At 44.5% G+C, this 24,916-nt stretch overlaps 1 protein-coding gene across 1 annotated transcript in view; it reads right to left on the reverse strand.

The window, feature by feature from the left end:
• Nucleotides 1-2,720: 2,720 nt before the first annotated feature.
• ubald1a (UBA-like domain containing 1a) overlaps nt 2,721-24,916 on the reverse strand; it is a 35,621-nt gene continuing 13,425 nt past the window's right edge. Inside the window, exon 3 of the mRNA XM_029685042.2 lies at nt 2,721-3,748. Coding sequence (XP_029540902.1) covers nt 3,416-3,748 — 333 coding nt within the window. The 3' untranslated portion in view covers nt 2,721-3,415. The remainder of the gene's footprint in view (nt 3,749-24,916) is intronic.

Here is a 24,916-nt window from a genome sequence, read left to right on the forward strand (position 1 = left end):
GAAACTGAGGAGTATTTCTGTCAGTAATAAATCCCTCTTTGTGGGGAAAAAACTCATTCTGATTGGCTGGACCTGACACCCCAGTGGGTGGGCATATGCCCTCCCAGGCCCACCCATGGCTGCGCCACTGCCCAGTTATGTGAAATCCATAGAATAGGGCCTAATGAAATGATTTCAATTGACTGATTCCCTTATATGAACTGTAACTTAGTAAAATCTTGAAATTGTTGCATTTATATTTTTGTTCAGTATATATCAATCTCTCTCTACCCCTCTCGTCTCAATCTCCATCTCTCTTTCACCCACAAGCTAGAATGAATTCAGTCACAACTAAAAGAGACATACATCATACCTTGAAGGTCAACATACGATATTTATTTAGGAACACAAAAAATGATAAGTTAATTATCAGGTAGTCCACAAATATTGTGGAAATGGTATATCAATACAGTCATACAGGGGGAAACCATCCCGAGACGCCCGGATTCAAACAAAATGGTGGATAAGGGATGAACTGAAACATTATTTTAGTCAATTTAAAGATGGTTTACTCATAATCATTATTATATTGTCCAAAGAAGTTATTCCTAGTTTATTTATTTCTTCCTAAAAATAAAAAATTTAAAAAAATTCTAGCTAGGTTTTATTTTATATACTTTATTCAATTTAAATAACCCAATGACAACAGAACTGAATGGGGCCGACCCTGCGTGTGAATATTGCATTGAATCAATGCCTTTCATAGCCTGCTATAGGCAGGATCACAGTGCACGGGATGCCCAGTTGTATAATGCTGCAATACAAATGATACGCCAGAGGGAATGGAAAACACCATGTAGACCGTCATTGTGAATAAGAATTTGTTCTTAACTGACGTGCCTAGTAAAATAAAGGTTCAAATGTAGTATCCCCTACCCCCACAGCCAGAAACACATCTCGGTTTCATGTACGTTTGCTACAAAAAACAGTATACATTATGAGCACATCATGCAAAGTGGCAAGTTCTGCTTTACAAATAGTATAGTAGTCTGTTTTTTCTGTAGATATTTTTTTTTTCCCTCACCGATCAGCTCTTCCCAAACACAACCTAGAGAAACCCCGCACACTCCCAAATCCCACCCACCAAGAAAAAAACATATTAAACTATAATATATCAAACCATGATTTTTATATAATACCCAAATCTGCAGAAACCTTGCAGTGGACAGTTCTATCTTCCAGACCAGGTTAATAGCAAAGCATCACCCCTCGTTGGAAAGAAAAGCTATAGCAGTGAACAATATCATCGTCAACATGAGCAAATACCAGAGCTGAAAAATCACAATTGGTTTAAAAAAAAGAAAGTTCTGTGTTGTCAAACAGTTGAGAATCCCTGATAGGCTGAAAGAAGTCAGGTGACGACTAGGTGAGGTAAGAAGAGTCCCACCTTACGATGGGTAATGAAAACTAGGTCGCTGTTTCTTCTGCTCTGCTGTGTGTGTATGTTTGTGTGAGATGGTAACACACTGCACACAAACACGTTCGTGATGAGTAGAGTATAAACACTGTACTGCCAGATCCCCTCTCTCCATGCAGTGCACACACTCTTTATAACATGTTCCTAGTAGAGTATAAACACTGTACTGCCAGATCCCCTCTTTCCATGCAGTGCACACACTCTTTATAAAATGTTCCTAGTAGAGTATAAACACTGTACTGCCAGATCCCCTCTCTCCATGCAGTGCACACACTCTTTATAACATGTTCCTAGTAGAGTATAAACACTGTACTGCCAGATCCCCTCTCTCCATGCAGTGCACACACTCTTTATAACATGTTCCTAGTAGAGTATAAACACTGTACTGCCAGATCCCCTCTCTCCATGCAGTGCACACACTCTTTATAACATGTTCCTAGTAGAGTATAAACACTGTACTGCCAGATCCCCTCTCTCCATGCAGTGCACACACTCTTTATAACATGTTCCTAGTAGAGTATAAACACTGTACTGCCAGATCCCCTCTCTCCATGCAGTGCACACTCTTTATAACATGTTCTCCATAGTAGATGTATAAACACTGTACTGCCAGATCCCCTCTCTCCATGCAGTGCACACACTCTTTATAACATGTTCCTAGTAGAGTATAAACACTGTACTGCCAGATCCCCTCTCTCCATGCAGTGCACACACTCTTTATAACATGTTCCTAGTAGAGTATAAACACTGTACTGCCAGATCCCCTCTCTCCATGCAGTGCACACACTCTTTATAACATGTTCCTAGTAGAGTATAAACACTGTACTGCCAGATCCCTCTCTCCATGCAGTGCACACACTCTTTATAACATGTTCCTAGTAGAGTATAAACACTGTACTGCCAGATCCCCTCTCTCCATGCAGTGCACACACTCTTTATAACATGTTCCTAGTAGAGTATAAACACTGTACTGCCAGATCCCCTCTCTCCATGCAGTGCACACACTCTTTATAACATGTTCCCAGTAGAGTATAAACACTGTACTGCCAGATCCCCTCTCTCCATGCAGTGCACACACTCTTTATAACATGTTCATAGTAGAGTATAAACACTGTACTGCCAGATCCCCTCTCTCCATGCAGTGCACACACTCTTTATAACATGTTCTAGTAGAGTATAAACACTGTACTGCCAGATCCCCTCTCTCCATGCAGTGCACACTCTTTACACTCTTTATAACATGTTCCCAGTCTTTATAAGAGTATAAACACTGTACTGCCAGATCCCCTCTCTCCATGCAGTGCACACACTCTTTATAACATGTTCCTAGTAGAGTATAAACACTGTACTGCCAGATCCCCTCTCTCCATGCAGTGCACACACTCTTTATAACATGTTCCTAGTAGAGTATAAACACTGTACTGCCAGATCCCCTCTCTCCATGCAGTGCACACACTCTTTATAACATGTTCCTAGTAGAGTATAAACACTGTACTGCCAGATCCCCTCTCTCCATGCAGTGCACACACTCTTTATAACATGTTCCTAGTAGAGAAAAAAACACTTGGACAGATGAAAAGAAAAGAGAGAGCAGAAACAGTTGCTGCCTTTTAAGTCCTTGTCTCAGAAAACATCAGAAGTATAATCCTTGGACTTGAAGATTTTTTTGTTCCATACATTTCTCTTATCTATGCATTTACTGAGAATATTTTTTTCTAAACAAAGATTTCAGTTGCTCTCTTTCTTATTCCTAAGTGTGTGCGCTTCTTAAAAAAAAAAAGTTTGAGTTCTTATTTGCATTGTTTCCACTTCTTGAATTGTCCACGTTTAGTACTTGCTTGGTTTTTCTTGGTTTGTGTAGCTGTCTCTATCTCCACCCTACCATCCTCAATTGGAAAGAGACACACCTTCACTTTCCTCTCCTCTACCCCCCCCCCAGGGCCGCCTAGTCCTGGCCCCTCATCTCTCGGCCTCCATGGCCACACTCGCCTTCTGTTCGGTGGCTGGGTGCTGGTGGGGGTTAACGGTGACCCCCGTGGGCCAGACTGCGGGGTTGGAGGGGGGCTGCGAAGGGGGCTGCCCCTGAGTCCAGAGTCCCTGACCCTGTGGGCCACTCATGGGCATGGGGAGTGGGGGCACGCCCCAGCAACCGTGTGGAGGAGGGGGAGAGGTGGCCATGGAGGCCATGGGGCTGCTGGAGGTGAAGCTCTCTGAGGCCTTGAGACGGGAGAACATGGTGAGGGCATCAGGGAAGTTGGGCGGGGTGGCCGGTGTGTTGGCTGGGGTGCACATCTGGAGGAGAGAGATGGAGAGAGATTTTAAGGGGCGAGAAGACGTACGTAGGAGCACATCCATATACATCACACAATGTGATATAATTATCATTATCACACTTATCACTATACGTTTCACACTATCACTGCCGTGCATCCAGTTTGTTTCACACCATCACTATATCCAGGATGAGGATGCCTGTATATCTAAGCCTGTATAAGGTCCGTCCAAAACAGAGAGGGGAATGTCGGGGGATCCTGTCCTCTCTCTCCCTGAGGATCCTGATGACATTCCTCTCCTCCTCTCTGTTCCTCCTCTCTGTTCCTCCTCTTTGTTTTGTTCCTAACGTTTTTTTTTGTGTTTTTTTTGTACACATTACAAATATCAGGCACAAATATTCATTCTACAAATGATCAGCAATCAACAACTTACATCACTAAATCAAACACGTCCAACACAAAACAAAGCCCACCGGTAAAAACAACAGACTCCAAACACATGATCTCATAATGATTCAAGAAGATGTCATTATTTTTGTTATTAAGTAGGGATAATGTGTTAACTAGATGATTCAATTAAATCAAATATTTGTCATTTTGGTATAGAATTCTGGAATTGTTGATTGTGTATTTGTGTATTGATTGTGTATTTGGCAACAAGAACGTTAAAAAAATCACAATCATTTCAATGGTCTTGTCATCATCATCCCCTGAAAAGATTTAGATACTGTTCCACTAGTCATAAGGTGAATAACCTTCATGTCAAATGACTTAAATGTAATGTAAATGTAATCATCGCAATAGTAGCATAGTATAACCTTCATGTCAAAAACATGGGTAGTTGTCTGAAAGTTGCAAGGTTTTCCCAGAAATCTATCTCAGACTTACACTCATACAGTAGAACCTAGTGTGTCAGATTTTCACCTTTTTTTGCAGATAACACATATCAACATCGACAAATTTGGACAACATGGAATTACATGGATACTTTGTGTAAAATCTTAGGAGAGCATTTCCTTAAGTTTGTTTGGTATACAGTATTTGTAAGGCATCAACCAACATGTTACAATATTTTGTTTTACCTCGAGGCATAAATTGGTTCTTTGAATGGAAATGTGTCTTATGTATTTGTTACAAGATTTCTCAAGTAAGCCCATGCCTTCCAGACTGAGTTCTGGATAAGCTCTATGATCATCATCAAAGCTAATATTATTTTTCGTTAGTGCAGTTCGACCACTGATCACGTAAATAAACTCTCTGAAAGGTATTGGAAACTCATTCACTGTTATATTTCCCTATTAACAAGGTGACCCTCCATGACCTCACATCATGTTAGCAGATCACCTGATTGTCACGGCGCCATCTGTGGTAGTAGCTCCTTCAGTGACGACGATGGTGGTGTGGGTGAGGACAACAATGTCAGAAAGAACTCCCCCATATACAGTACAACCCCCTATCCAGCCAAAAACAACATGGACCAACCAACCAGCACCTCCCTGCAGGTCAGAAGCCAGGTCAGGTAGATTTAAACACTTCTTTCAGAACACACTCCTCAAAAGTGTTGAGGCAAAAACAAAAAGGATCTCACTCCAAGAGGCCTGTTTGGTCCAGGGCCAGTTTCCTTTACTCCACATAGATAGGTCTATTATTATAGACCTACTGTTTATAGCTGACCTCAACAACAAGCTGTTACACAGGCAGCCCCATAGACCTACTGTTTATAGCTGACCTCAACAACAAGCTGTTACACAGGCAGCCCCATAGACCTACTGTTTATAGCTGACCTCAACAACAAGCTGTTACACAGGCAGCCCCATAGACCTACTGTTTATAGCTGACCTCAACAACAAGCTGTTACACAGGCAGCCCCATAGACCTACTGTTTATAGCTGACCTCAACAACAAGCTGTTACACAGGCAGCCCCATAGACCTACTGTTTATAGCTGACCTCAACAACAAGCTGTTACACAGGCAGCCCCCATAGACCTACTGTTTATAGCTGACCTCAACAACAAGCTGTTACGCAGGCAGCCCCATAGACCTACTGTTTATAGCTGACCTCAACAATAAGCTGTTACACAGGCAGCCCCATAGACCTACTGTTTATAGCTGACCTCAACAACAAGCTGTTACAGAGGCAGCCCCATAGACCTACTGTTTATAGCTGACCTCAACAACAAGCTGTTACACAGGCAGCCCCATAGAACTACTGTTTATAGCTGACCTCAACAACAAGCTGTTACGCAGGCAGCCCCATAGACCTACTGTTTATAGCTGACCTCAACAACAAGCTGTTACACAGGCAGCCCCATAGACCTACTGTTTATAGCTGACCTCAACAACAAGCTGTTACACAGGCAGCCCCATAGACCTACTGTTTATAGCTGACCTCAACAACAAGCTGTTACACAGACAGCCCCATAGACCTACTGTTTATAGCTGACCTCAACAACAAGCTGTTACACAGGCAGCCCCATAGACCTACTGTTTATAGCTGACCTCAACAACAAGCTGTTACACAGGCAGCCCCATAGACCTACTGTTTATAGCTGACCTCAACAACAAGCTGTTACGCAGGCAGCCCCATAGACCTACTGTTTATAGCTGACCTCAACAACAAGCTGTTACACAGGCAGCCCCATAGACCTACTGTTTATAGCTGACCTCAACAACAAGCTGTTACACAGGCAGCCCCATAGACCTACTGTTTATAGCTGACCTCAACAACAAGCTGTTACGCAGGCAGCCCCATAGACCTACTGTTTATAGCTGACCTCAACAACAAGCTGTTACACAGGCAGCCCCATAGACCTACTGTTTATAGCTGACCTCAACAACAAGCTGTTACACAGGCAGCCCCATAGACCTACTGTTTATAGCTGACCTCAACAACAAGCTGTTACACAGGCAGCCCCATAGACCTAATGTTTATAGCTGACCTCAACAACAAGCTGTTACGCAGGCAGCCCCATAGACCTACTGTTTATAGCTGACCTCAACAACAAGCTGTTACACAGGCAGCCCCATAGACCTACTGTTTATAGCTGACCTCAACAACAAGCTGTTACACAGGCAGCCCCATAGACCTACTGTTTATAGCTGACCTCAACAACAAGCTGTTACGCAGGCAGCCCCATAGACCTACTGTTTATAGCTGACCTCAACAAGCTGTTACACAGGCAGCCCCATAGACCTACTGTTTATAGCTGACCTCAACAACAAGCTGTTACACAGGCAGCCCCATAGACCTACTGTTTATAGCTGACCTCAACAACAAGCTGTTACACAGGCAGCCCCATAGACCTACTGTTTATAGCTGACCTCAACAACAAGCTGTTACACAGGCAGCCCCATAGACCTACTGTTTATAGCTAACCTCAACAACAAGCTGTTACACAGGCAGCCCCATAGACCTACTGTTTATAGCTGACCTCAACAACAAGCTGTTACGCAGGCAGCCCCATAGACCTACTGTTTATAGCTGACCTCAACAACAAGCTGTTACACAGGCAGCCCCATAGACCTACTGTTTATAGCTGACCTCAACAACAAGCTGTTACACAGGCAGCCCCATAGACCTACTGTTTATAGCTGACCTCAACAACAAGCTGTTACACAGGCAGCCCCATAGACCTACTGTTTATAGCTGACCTCAACAACAAGCTGTTACACAGGCAGCCCCATAGACCTACTGTCTACTTCTGAAGGAGGGCTCAAAACTGGGGTGCCAGTGAAATATTTATTTGTTGGTAAAAATGTGTTTTTGTTTCACTTTTTCTTTATGATGCAGATTTATTCAAACAGCAATGGGTATGCAACAATGGGCATGCAGACCAGGTTTATTCAAACAGCAATGGGTACGCAACAATGGGCATGCAGACCAGGTTTATTCAAACAGCAATGGGTACGCAACAATAGGCATGCAGACCAGGTTTATTCAAACAGCAATGGGTACACAACAATAGGCATGCAGACCAGGTTTATTCAAACAGCAATGGGTACGCAACAATGGGCATGCAGACCAGGTTTATTCAAACAGCAATGGGTACACAACAATGGGCATGCAGACCAGGTTTATTCAAACAGCAATGGGTACGCAACAATGGGCATGCAGACCAGGTTTTCAAAAAGTTTAGTCCGAAGTCTTGGTTAAATCTTTGCGACGCTCAATTCAGTCATCATGCGCTGTTTGAATGAACATTTCTAAATGCTTTCTCAAAAGAACTTCCCAATTACAGTCCATTTTGATGGCAAGGTAGTAGGCCTGCTTACCTGGCAGAATGATATCATGATGATTTGTATCAATCGCGGGGCATTTGTTTTGCTAACTCTGCCATCACACATTGTACAGTACGAAAACACCGCTAGCTAAACAAGGTCTCTAGCTACAATTGAATTAAAAGGGCAACAACACACTCCACATTTTTTGGGGTAATGTTTCCCGACCTTAAAAGTGTTCTCCTTAAGCATTGTTGTGGATTTAGATCATACAGATTTGGTCATTTTTCTATTATGCCTGTGCCATTAAACCCCTACAACTCATCCAGAACGCCGCAGCCCGTCTGGTGTTCAACCTTCCCAAGTTCTCTCACGTCACCCCGCTCCTCCGCTCTCTCCACTGGCTTCCAGTTGAAGCTCGCATCCGCTACAAGACCATGGTGCTTGCCTACGGAGCTGTGAGGGGAACGGCACCTCAGTACCTCCAGGCTCTGATCAGGCCCTACACCCAAACAAGGGCACTGCGTTCATCCACCTCTGGCCTGCTCGCCTCCCTACCACTGAGGAAGTACAGTTCCCGCTCAGCCCAGTCAAAACTGTTCGCTGCTCTGGCCCCCCAATGGTGGAACAAACTCCCTCACGACGCCAGGACAGCGGAGTCAATCACCACCTTCCGGAGACACCTGAAACCCCACCTCTTTAAGGAATACCTAGGATAGGATAAAGTAATCCTTCTCACCCCCCTTTAAAAGATTTAGATGCACTATTGTAAAGTGGCTGTTCCACTGGATGTCATAAGGTGAACGCACCAATTTGTAAGTCGCTCTGGATAAGAGCGTCTGCTAAATGACTTAAATGTAAATGTAAAAAAAAGTGTGATTTTGAGACCGAGTACCTCATAAACCTAGAAAAATGTTACTTCAAAAACTGAATTTATGAAAAGATCAAACACATTTTAAGGGCTCTACAACTGTAGTGTCTGTTTAAAAACGCTAACAATAACACCCTTTTTGAGATTGTGCAATCAATGTAATTGTGATACTGTCAAGTTAAAATGTAATTATTTGTGTATGGAGGGTCATTATAGGCTACTATAGAAGTCAGATTAAAGATAACATTTACATTATGCATCACCGCTTTCCCGGGCAAGTATTATTTACATTTGGTCCAGTAGCTTTCAGATGGCACTGGCCCTGGGTGCCACTGCCAAATTTACCTGAATGTCAAGCCCTGCAAGGGCATGCTAATTTAAAAGATGGCTAGTCATTATTATCCTGGTTCTGTATGGAATGCAGCTACATTATGAGACAGTTATTGTTGCCAAGTAGCGGTGAAAAAATGGTGCGACCAAATCATGTGCTGGTGCTCTCAACTGAAAAGGTTTGTCTAAAGACCTGGAACTACAACAAGCCATTATCACACAGCCTTTAACTCCCAACAGCAGGTAAACAAGGTCCAAATAACAAAACTAGTGTAAGAAAAGCCCAATGCTCCGGGATCCTCATCTCTCCCAAGTGGTCATTCTCTCTTTCTCCCCTTACCCATCTGTCTATCGCCTCCTTTGAATTCCATGCTGTCACAGTTACTAGCCCTTTCAAGCTTAACATCCTTATCATTTATCGCCCTCCAGGTTCCCTCGGAGAGTTCATCAATGAGCTTGATGCCTTGATAAGCTCCTTTCCTGAGGACGGCTGAGGACGGCTCACCTCTCACAGTTCTGGGCGACTCATTCCTCTCTGCCTCCTTCTTTCCACTCCTCTCCTCTTTTGACCTCACCCTCTCACCTTCCCCCCCTACTCACAAGGCAGGCAATACGCTCGACCTCATCTTTACTAGATGCTGTTCCTCCACTAACCTCATTGCAACTCCCCTCCAAGTCTCCGACCACTACCTTGTATCCTTTTCCCTCTCGCTCTCATCCAACACTTCCCACACTGCCCCTACTCGGATGGTATCGCGCCGTCCCAACCTCCGCTCTCTCTCCCCCGCTACTCTCTCCTCTTCCATCCTATCATCTCTTCCCTCTGCTCAAACCTTCTCCAACCTATCTCCTGATTCTGCCTCCTCAACCCTCCTCTCCTCCCTTTATGCATCCTTTGACTCTCTATGTCCCCTATCCTCCAGGCCGGCTCGGTCCTCCCCTCCCGCTCCGTGGCTCGACGACTCATTGCGAGCTCACAGAACAGGGCTCCGGGCAGCCGAGCGGAAATGGAGGAAAACTCGCCTCTCTGCGGACCTGGCATCCTTTCACTCCCTCCTCTCTACATTTTCCTCCTCTGTCTCTGCTGCTAAAGCCACTTTCTACCACTCTAAATTCCAAGCATCTGCCTCTAACCCTAGGAAGCTCTTTGCCACCTTCTCCTCCCTCTTGAATCCTCCCCCCCTCCTCCCTCTCTGCAGATGACTTCGTCAGCCATTTTGAAAAGAAGGTCGACGACATCCGATCCTCGTTTGCTAAGTCAAACGACACCGCTGGTTCTGCTCACACTGCCCTACCCTGTGCTCTGACCTCTTTCTCCCCTCTCTCTCCAGATGACATCTCGCGTCTTGTGACGGCCGGCCGCCCAACAACCTGCCCGCTTGACCCTATCCCCTCCTCTCTTCTCCAGACCATCTCCGGTGACCTTCTCCCTTACCTCACCTCGCTCATCAACTCATCCCTGACCGCTGGCTACGTCCCTCCTGTCTTCAAGAGAGCGAGAGTTGCACCCCTTCTGAAAAAACCTACACTCGATCCCTCCGATGTCAACAACTACAGACCAGTATCCCTTCTTTCTTTTCTCTCCAAAACTCTTGAACGTGCCGTCCTTGGCCAGCTCTCCCGCTATCTCTCTCAGAATGACCTTCTTGATCCAAATCAGTCAGGTTTCAAGACTAGTCATTCAACTGAGACTGCTCTTCTCTGTATCACGGAGGCGCTCCGCACTGCTAAAGCTAACTCTCTCTCCTCTGCTCTCATCCTTCTAGACCTATCGGCTGCCTTCGATACTGTGAACCATCAGATCCTCCTCTCCACCCTCTCCGAGTTGGGCATCTCCGGCGCGGCCCACGCTTGATTGCGTCCTACCTGACAGGTCGCTCCTACCAGGTGGCGTGGCGAGAATCCGTCTCCTCACCACGTGCTCTCACCACTGGTGTCCCCCAGGGCTCTGTTCTAGGCCCTCTCCTATTCTCGCTATACACCAAGTCACTTGGCTCTGTCATAACCTCACATGGTCTCTCCTATCATTGCTATGCAGACGACACACAATTAATCTTCTCCTTTCCCCCTTCTGACGACCAGGTGGCGAATCGCATCTCTGCATGTCTGGCAGACATATCAGTGTGGATGACGGATCATCACCTCAAGCTGAACCTCGGCAAGACGGAGCTGCTCTTCCTCCCGGGAAGGACTGCCCGTTCCATGATCTCGCCATCACGGTTGACAACTCCATTGTGTCCTCGTCCCAGAGCGCTAAGAACCTTGGCGTGATCCTGGACAACACCCTGTCGTTCTCAAATAACATCAAGGCGGTGGCCCGTTCCTGTAGGTTCATGCTCTACAACATCCGCAGAGTACGACCCTGCCTCACACAGGAAGCGGCGCAGGTCCTAATCCAGGCACTTGTCATCTCCCGTCTGGATTACTGCAACTCGCTGTTGGCTGGGCTCCCTGCCTGTGCCATTAAACCCCTACAACTCATCCAGAACGCCGCAGCCCGTCTGGTGTTCAACCTTCCCAAGTTCTCTCACGTCACCCCGCTCCTCCGCTCTCTCCACTGGCTTCCAGTTGAAGCTCGCATCCGCTACAAGACCATGGTGCTTGCCTACGGAGCTGTGAGGGGAACGGCACCTCAGTACCTCCAGGCTCTGATCAGGCCCTACACCCAAACAAGGGCACTGCGTTCATCCACCTCTGGCCTGCTCGCCTCCCTACCACTGAGGAAGTACAGTTCCCGCTCAGCCCAGTCAAAACTGTTCGCTGCTCTGGCCCCCAATGGTGGAACAAACTCCCTCACGACGCCAGGACAGCGGAGTCAATCACCACCTTCCGGAGACACCTGAAACCCCACCTCTTTAAGGAATACCTAGGATAGGATAAAGTAATCCTTCCCCCCCTTAAAAGACCTAGATGCACTATTGTAAAGTGGCTGTTCCACTGGATGTCATAAGGTGAAAGCACCAATTTGTAAGTCGCTCTGGATAAGAGCGTCTGCTAAATGACTTAAATGTAAATGTAATGTAAAATGCTCATTTTGAGAATGTGTCATGTATGCATCCAGATTTAGCCCCGATGAGCGGCATGATATGAAGGGTGAGCATGTCTCTGTTGCCCTCTAACAGGAAGTGCTGTGTCATGTCTCCGGTCTATTTCCTGTCCTATGTGTAAAGAGACACCCTGCAGCGAGAGGTAACTTCCTGTCCTTCATGGTTACCCCCTCTACTTCCTCCCTATTCACTCTACTCAGATATCTAACACAGCCACCGTTAAACGGACCACCCCAGATTGTTTTACTGCTGAGCTCACATATGCCCTTCACACACACACACACACACACACACACACACACACACACACACACACACACACACACACACACACACACACACACACACACGAGCTGGAACGATGAACTGAAAAATGTGTGACACCGTCCATACCGATTACTTTTGCTATTATTTTTAGTAGCCTATACTAGAGAAATGTGAAGTTTGAAATTGATCAAGTTTGCTAACATGGATGATTGTTAATGGGACAATTGATGGCTACAACCATCAAATTACTAGAAAAAAACTGTGATGTACATTAATAAACGTATCATTCTATTTATCGTTATCGCATCATTTCAGACAATTTATCGCAATATGTATTTTTGTCCATATCGCCCAGCTCTAACGCACGCACACAACAGGACAGAGAGTGATTATGTATTGCTCCATTGGGAAAATGATCTGTTCTCAGTGTAGACAGCACACTGTAGAGGTCTAGTCTCTGTGCCCTCAACCTAGCAGTCATTGTCTAGGTGCTGCTTTTGTTTATCCAAAGAAAAACGAAGCAGGCCTAGCCTAGATGTTTTCGGTGCAGTCCCAAACAATGTCAATATATCCTAAGATGAAGCACATGCTCAGAGAAACTATATGTACAGTTTATTCCCACATATCAGTGGTAGCCAGGCAGCACACACAGGCTAGGACTGTGCAGACTGCAGCATTAAGGGCCTGCTGTAAAGCCATAGTAGCTTGATTAGGCTGGCAGCAGATTGAAACTAGGAGGTGTCTGTCTGTGAAGGACACAGTCAGGTAATACTTCAAAAGGCTGCTGGGACAGTGCATGCGGGCAAAGCATCAAATCTGATTGGCTGAGGTGACTGGGGGCATGTGCATTTAAAATGAGAAAAGCACATTCATGCATGCGCATTTGGGGAAGGGAAAGGCATACCTAGTCAGCTGCATAACAATGCATTCAATGGAAAAGTGTCTTCCACATTTAACCCAACCCCTCAGAAGCCATTTTTTTCATTTTTTCATCCAATCAGGGGGAAATGGATGTTACTTAAACTAAGCGAAATGCATGTTACCGAACGCAGCATTCATTATTTAGAGAACTGGTGAATATTTGTTCTAGGAGTGTGTTCTAAACACGGCAAACACTGAGGCGTTGCCTTGGGGACGGTCCGTTGCAATGAGGAAGACAGACCTGGTGGTGATGGATAGGACTAGAGCAAGCTTAGACACATCTGTCATTAACTTTCTACAGATCTGTTTACTGAGTGCAGTTTACTGTGGACTCCAATCTGAAGTTTCACCCTGCACTGCTCTAGACATGCCTGCCTGCCTGTCTGTATGTCCAACCAGCCCTCCACTTTGGTGAAGCTTAAGCCTCAGTCACTCACTCCTCACTGCTCTAGACATGCCTGCCTGTCTGTCTGTCCAACCAGCCCTCCACTTTGGTGAAGCTTAAGCCTCAGTCGCTCACTCCTGACTGCTCTCTCTGTGCTTCTCCTTGCAAGACTGATGAGCAGTCATTTCCAGTCTGACCGACAACATTCCTGAGTAAAACCCTGTTTACAGGGAGCAATTTGTATTGAATTTGAAAGGAGAAGCAGATATTCCTCCCTATAACTATCCAGCCTGCATTCACAGACTGGAGGGGTTCAAACGTTACCCCTCTGCCTTGAAACGTCACATGAATGCTGCAGCCCTGCATATGATTCAGCCACATGTTACAGGTCTCTGTCTCTCCTTCTGGTAGCTGTTTCATGTCATCACCTGCAGACAGATCCATTAGTTTAACTAGATAACCACAAAGCTCTGGGTAGAAGTTGCCCTTAGGCACAGACCTAGGATCAGCTTACCCTCCCCGAATCCTAATGCTAATCATTAGGGGGGAAAACACCAAACTGACCATAGATCAGTGTCTAGGAGTAACTTCACCTTTCACCATCATTATCTTTCCCGCCACCCACATTTCTGCTATTGTTTTGTTTTATTTAACCTTTATTTAACTAGGCAAGTCAGTTGAGAACAAATTCTTATTTACAATGACGACCTACCCCGGCCAAACCCGCAATTGGCACAATTGGCCCAGCGTCGTCCGTGTTTGGCCGGGGTAGGCCGTCATTGTAAATACGAATTTGTTCTCAACTGACTTGCCTAGTTAAATAAAGGTTAAATAAAACATTTTTAAAAATCAATCCTAACCCGGACGACGCTGGGCTAATTGTGCGCCACCCTACGGGACTCCCAATCACGGCCAGTTGTGACACAGCAAGGAATCAAATCAAATCAAATTGTATTTGTCACATGCACCGAATACCTTACAGTGAACTGCTTACTTACAAGCCCTTAACCAACAATGCAGTTAAGAAAAATACATGTTAAGTAAAAAAAATAAAAGTAAAAAATAATTAAAGAGCAGCAGTTAAATAACAATAGCGAGGCTATATACAGGGGGTACCAGTACAGAGTCAATGTGGAGGCTATATACAGGGGGTACCGGAACAGAGTCAATGTGGAGGCTATATACAGGGGGTACCAGTACAGAGTCAATGTGGAGGCTATATACAGGGGGTACCAGTACAGAGTCAATGTGGAGGCTATATACAGGGGGTACCAGTACAGAGTCAATGTGGAGGCTATATACAGGGGGTACCGGAACAGAGTCAATGTGGAGGCTATATACAGGGGGTACCGGTACAGAGTCAATGTGGAGGCTATATACAGGGGGTACCGGTACAGAGTCAATGTGGAGGCTATATACAGGGGGTACCGGTACATAGTCAATGTGGAGGCTATATACAGGGGGTACCGGTACAGAGTCAATGTGGAGGCTATATACAGGGGGTATCAGTACAGAGTCAATGTGGAGGCTATATACAGGGGGTACCGGTACAGAGTCAATGTGGAGGCTATATACAGGGGGTACCAGTACAGAGTCAATGTGGAGGCTATATACAGGGGGTACCGGTACAGAGTCAATGTGGAGGCTATATACAGGGGGTACCGTTACAGAGTCAATGTGGAGGCTATATACAGGGAGTACTGGTACAGAGTCAATGTGGAGGCTATATACAGGGGGTACCGGTACAGAGTCAATGTGGAGGCTATATACAGGGGGTACCGGTACAGAGTCAATGTGGAGGCTATATACAGGGGGTACCGGTACAGAGTCAATGTGGAGGCTATATACAGGGAGTACCGGTACAGAGTCAATGTGCGGGGGGCACCAGTTAGTCAAGGTAATATGTACATACATGTAGGTAGAGTTAAAGAGACTTTGTTGTGTCCTTAAGCCATTTTGCCAACTTTGGAAGTATGCTTGGTGTTACGGATACAGGTATCCTGTGTGTGTGTGTGTGTGTGTATGTATCCTGTGTTCTTTCCTCTCCTTCTCCCCTCACAGGTGAAAATCATCACTCCCCAATCAGTCACCAATCAATCATCAATCAGAAGACACACCTCCTCCTGTTTCCTACCCAATCACAGTTGCTTTCCCTTGATTTAAAAACCCTGTCAGTTGTTTGCTCTGCAGCTCAATCGCTCTGTAAATGCCATATGTCTGTAGAGCGCTGGTTCACTCGCTCCTACTATGTCTCGCGCTTTATGTATTGAGCTATCTTTTGGTTGAGTATCTCCATATCACTTTATCCTATTGTTTTTGGTTATGGTGTTTGAGTGTTTGTTTGATGGTGGGAAAAGGGGGAAACAAGACAAGTCGCCCATGGGCATACACTACCCGTAGGTGAACTTTGTTAAATACACTAGTTAGACCTGGGCGGACCACCCACTGTATTTTTGGTTAATTAGCTGTTGTTGAAATAGGCTAGTCTAGCTTAGGGGTGTTTTTGGATGCTTGTTTCTTTCCTTTGGTCCAGCTCAGACCTTCACAAGGTCATTTGCTGTTGTTCTGGGATTGAGTTGAACATACTTTGGTGTGAAAAGTGCATCTCCAGGAGACAGAACGTGTCTCCTTCCTGAGCGTTATGACGGCTGCGTGGTCCCATGGTGTTTATACTTGCATACTATTCCTTGTACAGATGAACGTGGTACCTTCAGGCATTTGGAAATTGCTCCCAAGGATGAACCAGACTTGTGGAGGTCTACAATTGTTTTCTGAGGTCTTGGCTGATTTCTTTTGATTTCCCCATGATGTCAAGAAAAGAGGCACTGAGTTTGAAGGTAGGCCTTTAAATACATCCACAGGTACACCCACTATTGACTCAAATGATGTCAATTAGCCTAACAGAAACTTCTAAAGCCATGATGACATTTTCTGGAATTTTCCAAGCTATTTAAAGGCACAGTCAACTCAGTGTATGTAAACTTCTGACCCACTGGAATCGTGTTACAGTGAAATAGTCTGTAAACAATTGTTGGAAAAATTACTTGTCATGCTAGATGTCCTAACCGACTTGCCAAAACTATAGTTTGTTCACAAGACATTTGTGGAGTGGTTGAAAAACGAGTTTTAATGACTCCAACCTAAGTGTATGTAAACTTCCAACTTCAACTGTATGTACGTACGGTCACAGTGGGGGGGACGTCATCGATGCACTTACTAAGCCAGTGACTGATGTGGTGTACTCCTCAATGCCAACTGATGAATCCCGGAACATATTCCAGTCTGTGCTAGCAAAACAGTCCTGTAGTTTAGCATCTGCTTCATCTGACCACTTTTTGACCGAGTCACTGGTGCTTCCTGCTAAAGTTTTTGCTTTTAAGCCGGAATTAGGAGGATAGAATTATGGTCAGATTTGCCAAATGGAGAGCTTTGTCGAACCAGGGTCTGTAGTGACGCCTCTAGCACTGAGATGCACTAGGGAGCAATGTCGTGTTCACATGCTAGTTGGAACTAGGAAACTCACATTTCTCTTCTTGCTAACTGGTTGTACTTTTACACGTGCCACTTTTAACTGGTTGTACTTTTACACGTGCCACTTTTAACTGGTTGTACTTTTACACTTGCAACGTTCAATTAGGAGATTTCAGAGATTCGTAGTTCCGATTAGCACTAACACGGCATGAATCCCTGTCCAATGACATCCCTCGCTCAATAAATAAATATTCAAACAATTTGCAAGAGCCTTGCAATAAGCAGTGGAATGTGCAGCAGCATAATGGAGAATGGTGCAGGATTGTTAAAGAGTTCTGTTCCAAAGTCATTGCCCTGTGTTGTGACTAGAGGTCGACCGATTATGATTTTTCAACACCGATGCCGATTATTGGAGGACCAAAAAAAGCAGATGCCGATTTTTATATATTGTGATAATGACAATTACAACAATACGGAATGAACAATGAACACTTTTATTTGAACTTAATATAATACATCAATAAAATCAAGTTAGTCTCAAATAAATAATGAAACTTGTTCAATTTGGTTTAAATAATGCAAAAATAAAGTGTTGGAGAAGAAAGTAAAAGTGCAATATGTGCCATGTAAAAAAGCTAACGTTTAAGTTCCTTGCTCAGAACATACGAAAGCTGGTGGTTCATTTTAACATGAGTCTTCAATATTCCCAGGCAATAAGTTTTAGGTTGTAGTTATTATAGGACTATTTATCTCTATACCATTGTTATTTCATATACCTTTTGACTATTGGATGTTCTAACAGGTACTTTAGTATTACCAGCCTAATCTCGGGAGTTGATAGGCTTGAAGTCATAAACAGCGCTGTGAAGCAAGCATTGCGAAGAGCTGCTGGCAAACAGAGTGCTGTCTGAATGAATGCTTACGAGCCTGCTGCTGCCTACCACTGCTCTGTCAGACCAGACTTATTTATAATATAATAACACACAAAAAAACGAGCCTTGGGTCATTAATATGGTAAAATCCATCATTTCGAAAACAAAACGTTTAGTCTTTCAGTGAAATACGGAACCTTTCCGTATTTTATCTAACGGGTGGCATCCATCAGTCTAAATATTCCTGTTACATTGCACAACCTTCAATGTTATGTCATAATTATGTAAAATTCTGGCAAATTAGTTCGCAATGAGCCAGGCGGCCCAAACTGTTGCATATACCCTGACTCTGCGTGCAATGAACACAAGAGATGTGACAATTTCCCTAGTTTAATTTTGCCTGCTAACTTGAATTTCTTAACTAAATATGCAGGTTAAAAAAATATATATATACTTCTGTGTATTGATTTTAAGAAAGGCATTGATGTTTATGGTTAGGTACATTCGTGCAACGATTGTGCTTTTTTTCGCAAATGCGCTTCTGTTAAATCATCCCCCGTTTGGCGAAGTTGGCTGTCTTTGTTAGGAAGAAATAGTCTTTACACAGTTCGCAACGAGCCAGGCAGCCCAAACTGCTGCATATACCCTGACTCTGTTGCACAGAATGCAAGAGAAGTGACACAATTCCCCTAGTTAAAAGAAATTCATGTTCGCAGGCAATATTAACAAAATATTCAGGTTTAAAAATATATACTTGTGTATTGATTTTAAGAAAGGCATTGATGTTTATGGTTAAGTACACATTGGTGCAACGACAGTGCTTTTTTCTCGAATGCGCTTGTTAAATCACCCGTTTGGCGAAGTAGGCTGTTATTCAATGATAAATCAACAGGCACTGCATGTATTATATGCAACACAGGACAAGCTAGATAAACTAGTAATATCATCAACCATGTGTAGTTAACTAGTGATTATGTTAAGATTGTTTTTTATTAGATAAGTGTAATGCTAGCTAGCACCTTACCTTGGCTCCTTGCTGCACTCGCATTATAGGTAGTCAGCCTGCCACGCAGTCTCCTCATGGAGTGCAATGTAATCGGCCAAGATCGGTATCCGAAAATGCAGATTACCGATTGTTATGAAAACTTGAAACCGTTCCTAATTAATCGGCCATTCCGATTAATCGGTCAACCTCTAGTTGTGACAGAGTCATTGACTGAAGCAGAATGGTCTGTTTGAGTGGGCGATGCATCTTCTCAACAGAGTAGCTTCTGCTCCTTGTCTCCTCTCCTTCATCAGCACTGCTTTCACCTGTCCAGTCCTTTCAGGTCAGTGCAATTACAGGAAAGGAGATAAGCAATATAATTAACCTTAGACTATTGGGATGCTTCCTCTGACTATCAGGAACCCTTAGGGCTAGGTGACTAGGATGTCCTGTAGTTCATATAATATTATGGTAGTTAATGTAATTACATGGTTGGTAATGGAATAATTGATGAGTCTCTGTGTACCACCGTAACACGACAGACAACCTGATAAGACATGATGCTGTACAGACTGGCAACGGTGTCTGAATGATAGAAACGAGAGAGACATGAGAACGGTATAGAGATAGAGAGTACTGTATCTGTTAAATGTTTAAAGTAGGAGTGTTCAGTTCTACTACGCAGCACATTTGCAGTGTTCTTTGTTCACACTGCAGCTCTCACTGTGCTCTGACAATCATACTGCTTATGATCATATGCAAACAACAAAAATCATATATTAAACATTCATGAAAATACATGTGTCGTACATGATTTAAAAGCTTAACACAAGCATTACGTACATCTTCTAACCAAGCAGAGGTGTCACGAAAGTCAGAAATAGCGATAAAATAAATCACTTACCTTTGAAGATCTTCATCTGGTTGCAATCACAAGGGTCCCAGCTACATAACAAATGGTCCTTTTGATCGATAAAGTCCTTCTTTATATCCCAAAAAAGTCTTTCATTGGCGTGCTTGACTCAGGAATCCACCGGTTTCCCTCGTTCAAAATGCATACAAATGAATCCCGTAAGTTACCAATTAACTTCTTCCAAACATATCAATGTTCCTAATCAATCCTCAGGTACCCTAATATGTAAATAAATGATACAATTTAAGACTGAGAATCCCGGAGACAATTACTGGAGATAAATAATGTACGCGCCGTCACCAGAATGCGCAACAAACACTACAGCCAAAATGGGAGCCACTTACTAAACTACTTCTAGCTAATTTTTCAAAAAACAAGCCTGAAACTCTTTCTAAAGACTTGACATCTAGTGGAAGTCCTAGGAACTGCTATCTGGGAGGTATTCCTTTTATATTACGTTGACAACCATAGTAACCAAGGGTGAGCTGAACAAAACAAAAACTCTGGATGGATTGTCCTCTGGTTTCGCCTGCCATATCAGTTCTGTTATACTCACAGACATTATTTTAATAGTTTTGGAAACTTTGGAGTGTTTTCTATCCAATACTACCCATTATATGCATAGCCTAGCTTCTGGGCCTCAGTAACAGGCAGATTACTTTGGGCACCTCATTCATCCAAACCTCCGAATACTGCCCCTAGCCAGAAGAAGTTAAACTGTAATTTTTTTCTCTTGGTTTTCCGTTAAAACAATACAAAAACTTCATAAAATTCCACATCAATTCACAATGCAGCTGTGCTGCTGCCAGCAACGGTTTGGGACTTACGGTGCGTCCCTTTCAGCATTGCACCTAAACAACTTCTCAAAGTATTGACTTTGCTACTGCTGCTGTTCTTTCTCTGCCATTCTTCCGACTGTTAACGACAAATGACGTAGTGGTGGAGAGTCGACTCCAAAATAATTGATTCCTTGACTCCTTACACATCGACTCCCGGTGTCGACTCCCATTTCTGAGTGTCAATAAATCTTAGGACTCCTAAGATTTTGTATTTTTGGAAGAGAGGAGATTGATTAGTTGCCATAATTCAGAGAACAGAAACACTCGCATCTTCCATTGCGAGCTAACTAGGGGCACAGTATAGGCAGGTCAGCCACCAGGCAGACAGTCAGCACCTACGCCTATCTATTGGTAATCAAAAGCTGTATCACTCAATGGAATGCTGCATCTCACAATTTCTTGGCTTGCAATGTCTCGCAACTTCAGTAAAGCTGGGCCTATCATCAATGGAAAAACCTAGGATATTCTACACGCAACAAACCAACGACCGAACACACACTCGCATTAATTAGCAAAGATAAAGAGAACGGCAAGCCAGTGCAAGGTAGAGAGAGGAGGGGGCAGACTGCATTCGGAAAGTATTCAGACATTTTGTTACGTTACAGCCTTATTCTAAAATGTATTCAATAGTTTTTTTCCCCTCATCAATCTACACACAATACCCCGTAATGACAAAGCAAATACTGTTTTTTTTGGAAATTGGCGCAACTGTATTAGATTTTAAAAACTATCACATTTACATATACATGTGTTCATACCCTTTATTCGGTACTTTGATGATGCACATTTGGCAGCAATTACAGTCGAGTATGACGCTACAAGCTCGGCACACCTGTATTTAGGGAGTTTCTCCCATTCTTCTCTGCAGATTCTCTCAAGCTCTGTCAGGTTGGATGGGGAGCATCGCTGCACAGCTATTTTCAGATCTCTCCTGAGATTTTCGATCTGGTTCTAGTCTGGGCTCTGGCTGGGCCACTCAAGGACATTCAGAGACTTGTCCCAAAGCTACTCCTGCCTTGTCTTGGCTGTGTGCTTAGGGTTGTTGTCCTGTTGGAAGGCAAACCTTCACCCCAGTCTGGGGTCCTGAGCGCTCTGGAGCAGGTTTTCATCAAGGATATTTCTGTACTTCACTCTGTTCATCTTTCCCTCGATCCTGACTAGCCTCCCAGTCCCTGCCGCTGAAAGACATCCCAACAGCATGATACTGCCACCACCATGCTTCACCGTAGGGATGGTGCCAGGTTTCCTCCAGACGTGAAGCTTGGCATTCAGGCCAAAGAGTTCCATCTTGGTTTCATCAGACCAGAGAATATTGTTTCTCATGGTCTGAGAGTCTTTTAGGTGCATTCTGGCAAACTCCAAGCGGGCTGTTATGTGCCTTTTACTGAGGAGTGGCTTCCGTCTATCCACTCTACCATAAAGGCCTGATTGGTGGAGTGATGCAGAGATGGTTGTCCTTCTGGAAGGTTCTCCCATCTCCACAGAGGAACTCTGGAGCTCTGTCAGAGTGACCATCGGGTTCTTAGTCACCTTCCTGATCAAAGCCCTTCTCCCCCGATTGCTCGGTTAGGCCGGGCGGCCAGCTCTAGAAAGAGTCTTGGTGTTTCCAAACTTATTCCCCTTAAGATTGATGGAGGCCACTGTATTCTAGGGGACCTTTTCTAGTACCCTTCCCCAGATCCTCGACACAATCCTGTCTTGGAGCTCTACGGACAATTCTTTCGACCTCATGGCTTGGTTTTTGCTCTGACATGCACTGTCAACTGTGGGACCTTATATAGGCAGGTGTGTGCCTTTCAAAATCATGTCCAATCAATTGAATTTTCCACAGGTGGACTTCAAGGTTCAAGGTTTCTGCCCTAGCACTACACAGCTGATTCAAATAATCAACAAGCTTTGATCATATGAACCAGCTGTGTAGTGTTACGTCAACTAAACGTGCACCACTTGGGGTCCCGAGGACCGAGTTTGGGGAACGCTGGTTTAAACGTTCACACCCCTAACATGCTGACCAGTCCGGACACGTCGCATGCGCGAGCGTCGCAAATTCAATTTAGAAATCCATGTTATTCAATTATTGCGGGCCAACGAGCGTCTGCGACACCAAGGGCTAAAATAGAACTCATTCCTATTTGATGCAGATCGCGCTGAAAGTCCTGCCTCTCCCATCTCCTCATTGGTTTATAGAAGCAGGTACCCATGTGCCATCTCCTCATTGGTTATACCCACGGGGGTGAATGAAAGACAAACTGTTTTGCCGGTAGTCGTGGTAATAAATACAGTGAAAGTTTAGATGCGATCACCATATAAGTTAAACAATGAAAAAGCCTGGAAGGAGGAGAGATGACTAGAAACTATTCGGTTGGCCGTTTTATGTGTGGATGAATTGTCGGAGTAGAAGTCCTTGTGTATTTCAGGTAAAATAACAACTCAATGTTTATATCCCAGGACAAATTAACGTTAGCTAGCAAGTGCAAGCTAACTAGCTAACTAGCCATACATGTTTAATGATTTTCGACCTGTCTCCAAATTAATGTCATTGATTCAGAGTTTGTTTTGATATTTTTACCTGCGTGTCGTGATCGTGTTGTGTGGGGGGGGCAAAATCAATGTATGCACAATAGCACAAGATGGCGCACGCGCGCAGCCTGTTTGGGTTCCGTGTGATTAGAACCTGAGTCAACGTGAGAAACGGACTATAGATTCATTGCTAGTTAGCCTAAATACCCTGGTAAGTCAGTCAGTCAGTCAGGCCTGTAGAACTGATATTCAGCAACACAGTCTGGGATTTTCCATGATCCTTCACAGACACTGTCAGCTGACCCAATGAACACTCACAGTTACAGGTTGGGAAAAGTAGTGTGTGTGTGTGAAACCAAAGAGAACACCACTGCTAATGAACACATCTGCGCCTCGCACTCCCCCACGTGTCTTCAGTCGCTGTGTCGCCTGAGCCAGCCAGCCTGCGTGTGTGTGTGTGTGTGTGTGCCTGTGTGTAGGTGTGGTTAGCCAGGCCCAGTGTTCTCGGAAGCGGTGCTCTTGGAAACACGCAGGGCAGCATGCTGGAACATGCTGAGCTCAGGCCAAGGCTCTTCTGATGTGGCTGACTGCCTGGCACTGTGAAAGGCACAAGGAAATACTATACACACTGTGTGGCCTGAATCACAAGATGGCGCCGTGTGTGTAGGTAATAATGTTTCTCGCATTATTACCTACAGTCCTAAATAACTTTTGGATATCAGATTGCCGGTCACTCTCCAGCATTGTGGTCACTCACCAGAAATGTGACTTTCCTGAATTGGATCCTATGTTCTTACCCCCAACCAGCGAGGTTCTCTGTACATCGCACAGACAGGAAGAAAGAACTCTCCGGGAAAAAGAAAGGTGGAGGTGTATGTTTTATGATTAACTACTCATGGTGTGATTGTGGTAACGTACAGGAACTCAAGTCCTTTTGTTCTCCAATGTGAGTAAGACATTTAAGTGTGTTAACCCTCGCAAGACTGCAGGCCCAGCCAGACTGTATCCCTAGCCGCATCCTCAGAACATGTGCAAACCAGCTGGCTGGAGTGTTCAGACATTTTCAATCTCCCCATATCCCAGTTCATTGTCCCCACCTGCTTCAAGATGTCCACTACTGTTCCTGTACCCAAGAAAGCGAAGGTAACTGAAATAAATGACTATGGCCCTGTAGCACTCACTTCTGTCATCATGAAGTGCTTTGAGGCTAGTTAAGGATCATATCACCTACACCTTACCGACACCTTAGACCCACTACAATTTGCCTACCACAACAGATTCACGGATGACGCAATCGCCATCGTGCTGCAAACTGCCCTATCTCATCTGGACAAGAGGAATACCTACTGTATGTAAGAATGCTGTTCATCAACTACAGCTCAGCCTTCAACACCATAGCACTATCCAAGCTCATCACTAAGCTTGAGGTGGTGAAGGTAGGCAACAACACCTCCACTACGCTGGTCCTCAACAAGGGGCCCCCACAAGGGTGTATGCTCAGCCCTCTCCTGTACTCCCTGTTCACCCATGACTGCGTGGCCACGCAC

The sequence above is a fragment of the Oncorhynchus nerka genome, linkage group LG16, assembly GCF_034236695.1.
Source record: "Oncorhynchus nerka isolate Pitt River linkage group LG16, Oner_Uvic_2.0, whole genome shotgun sequence".
Lineage (NCBI taxonomy): Eukaryota > Metazoa > Chordata > Actinopteri > Salmoniformes > Salmonidae > Oncorhynchus > Oncorhynchus nerka.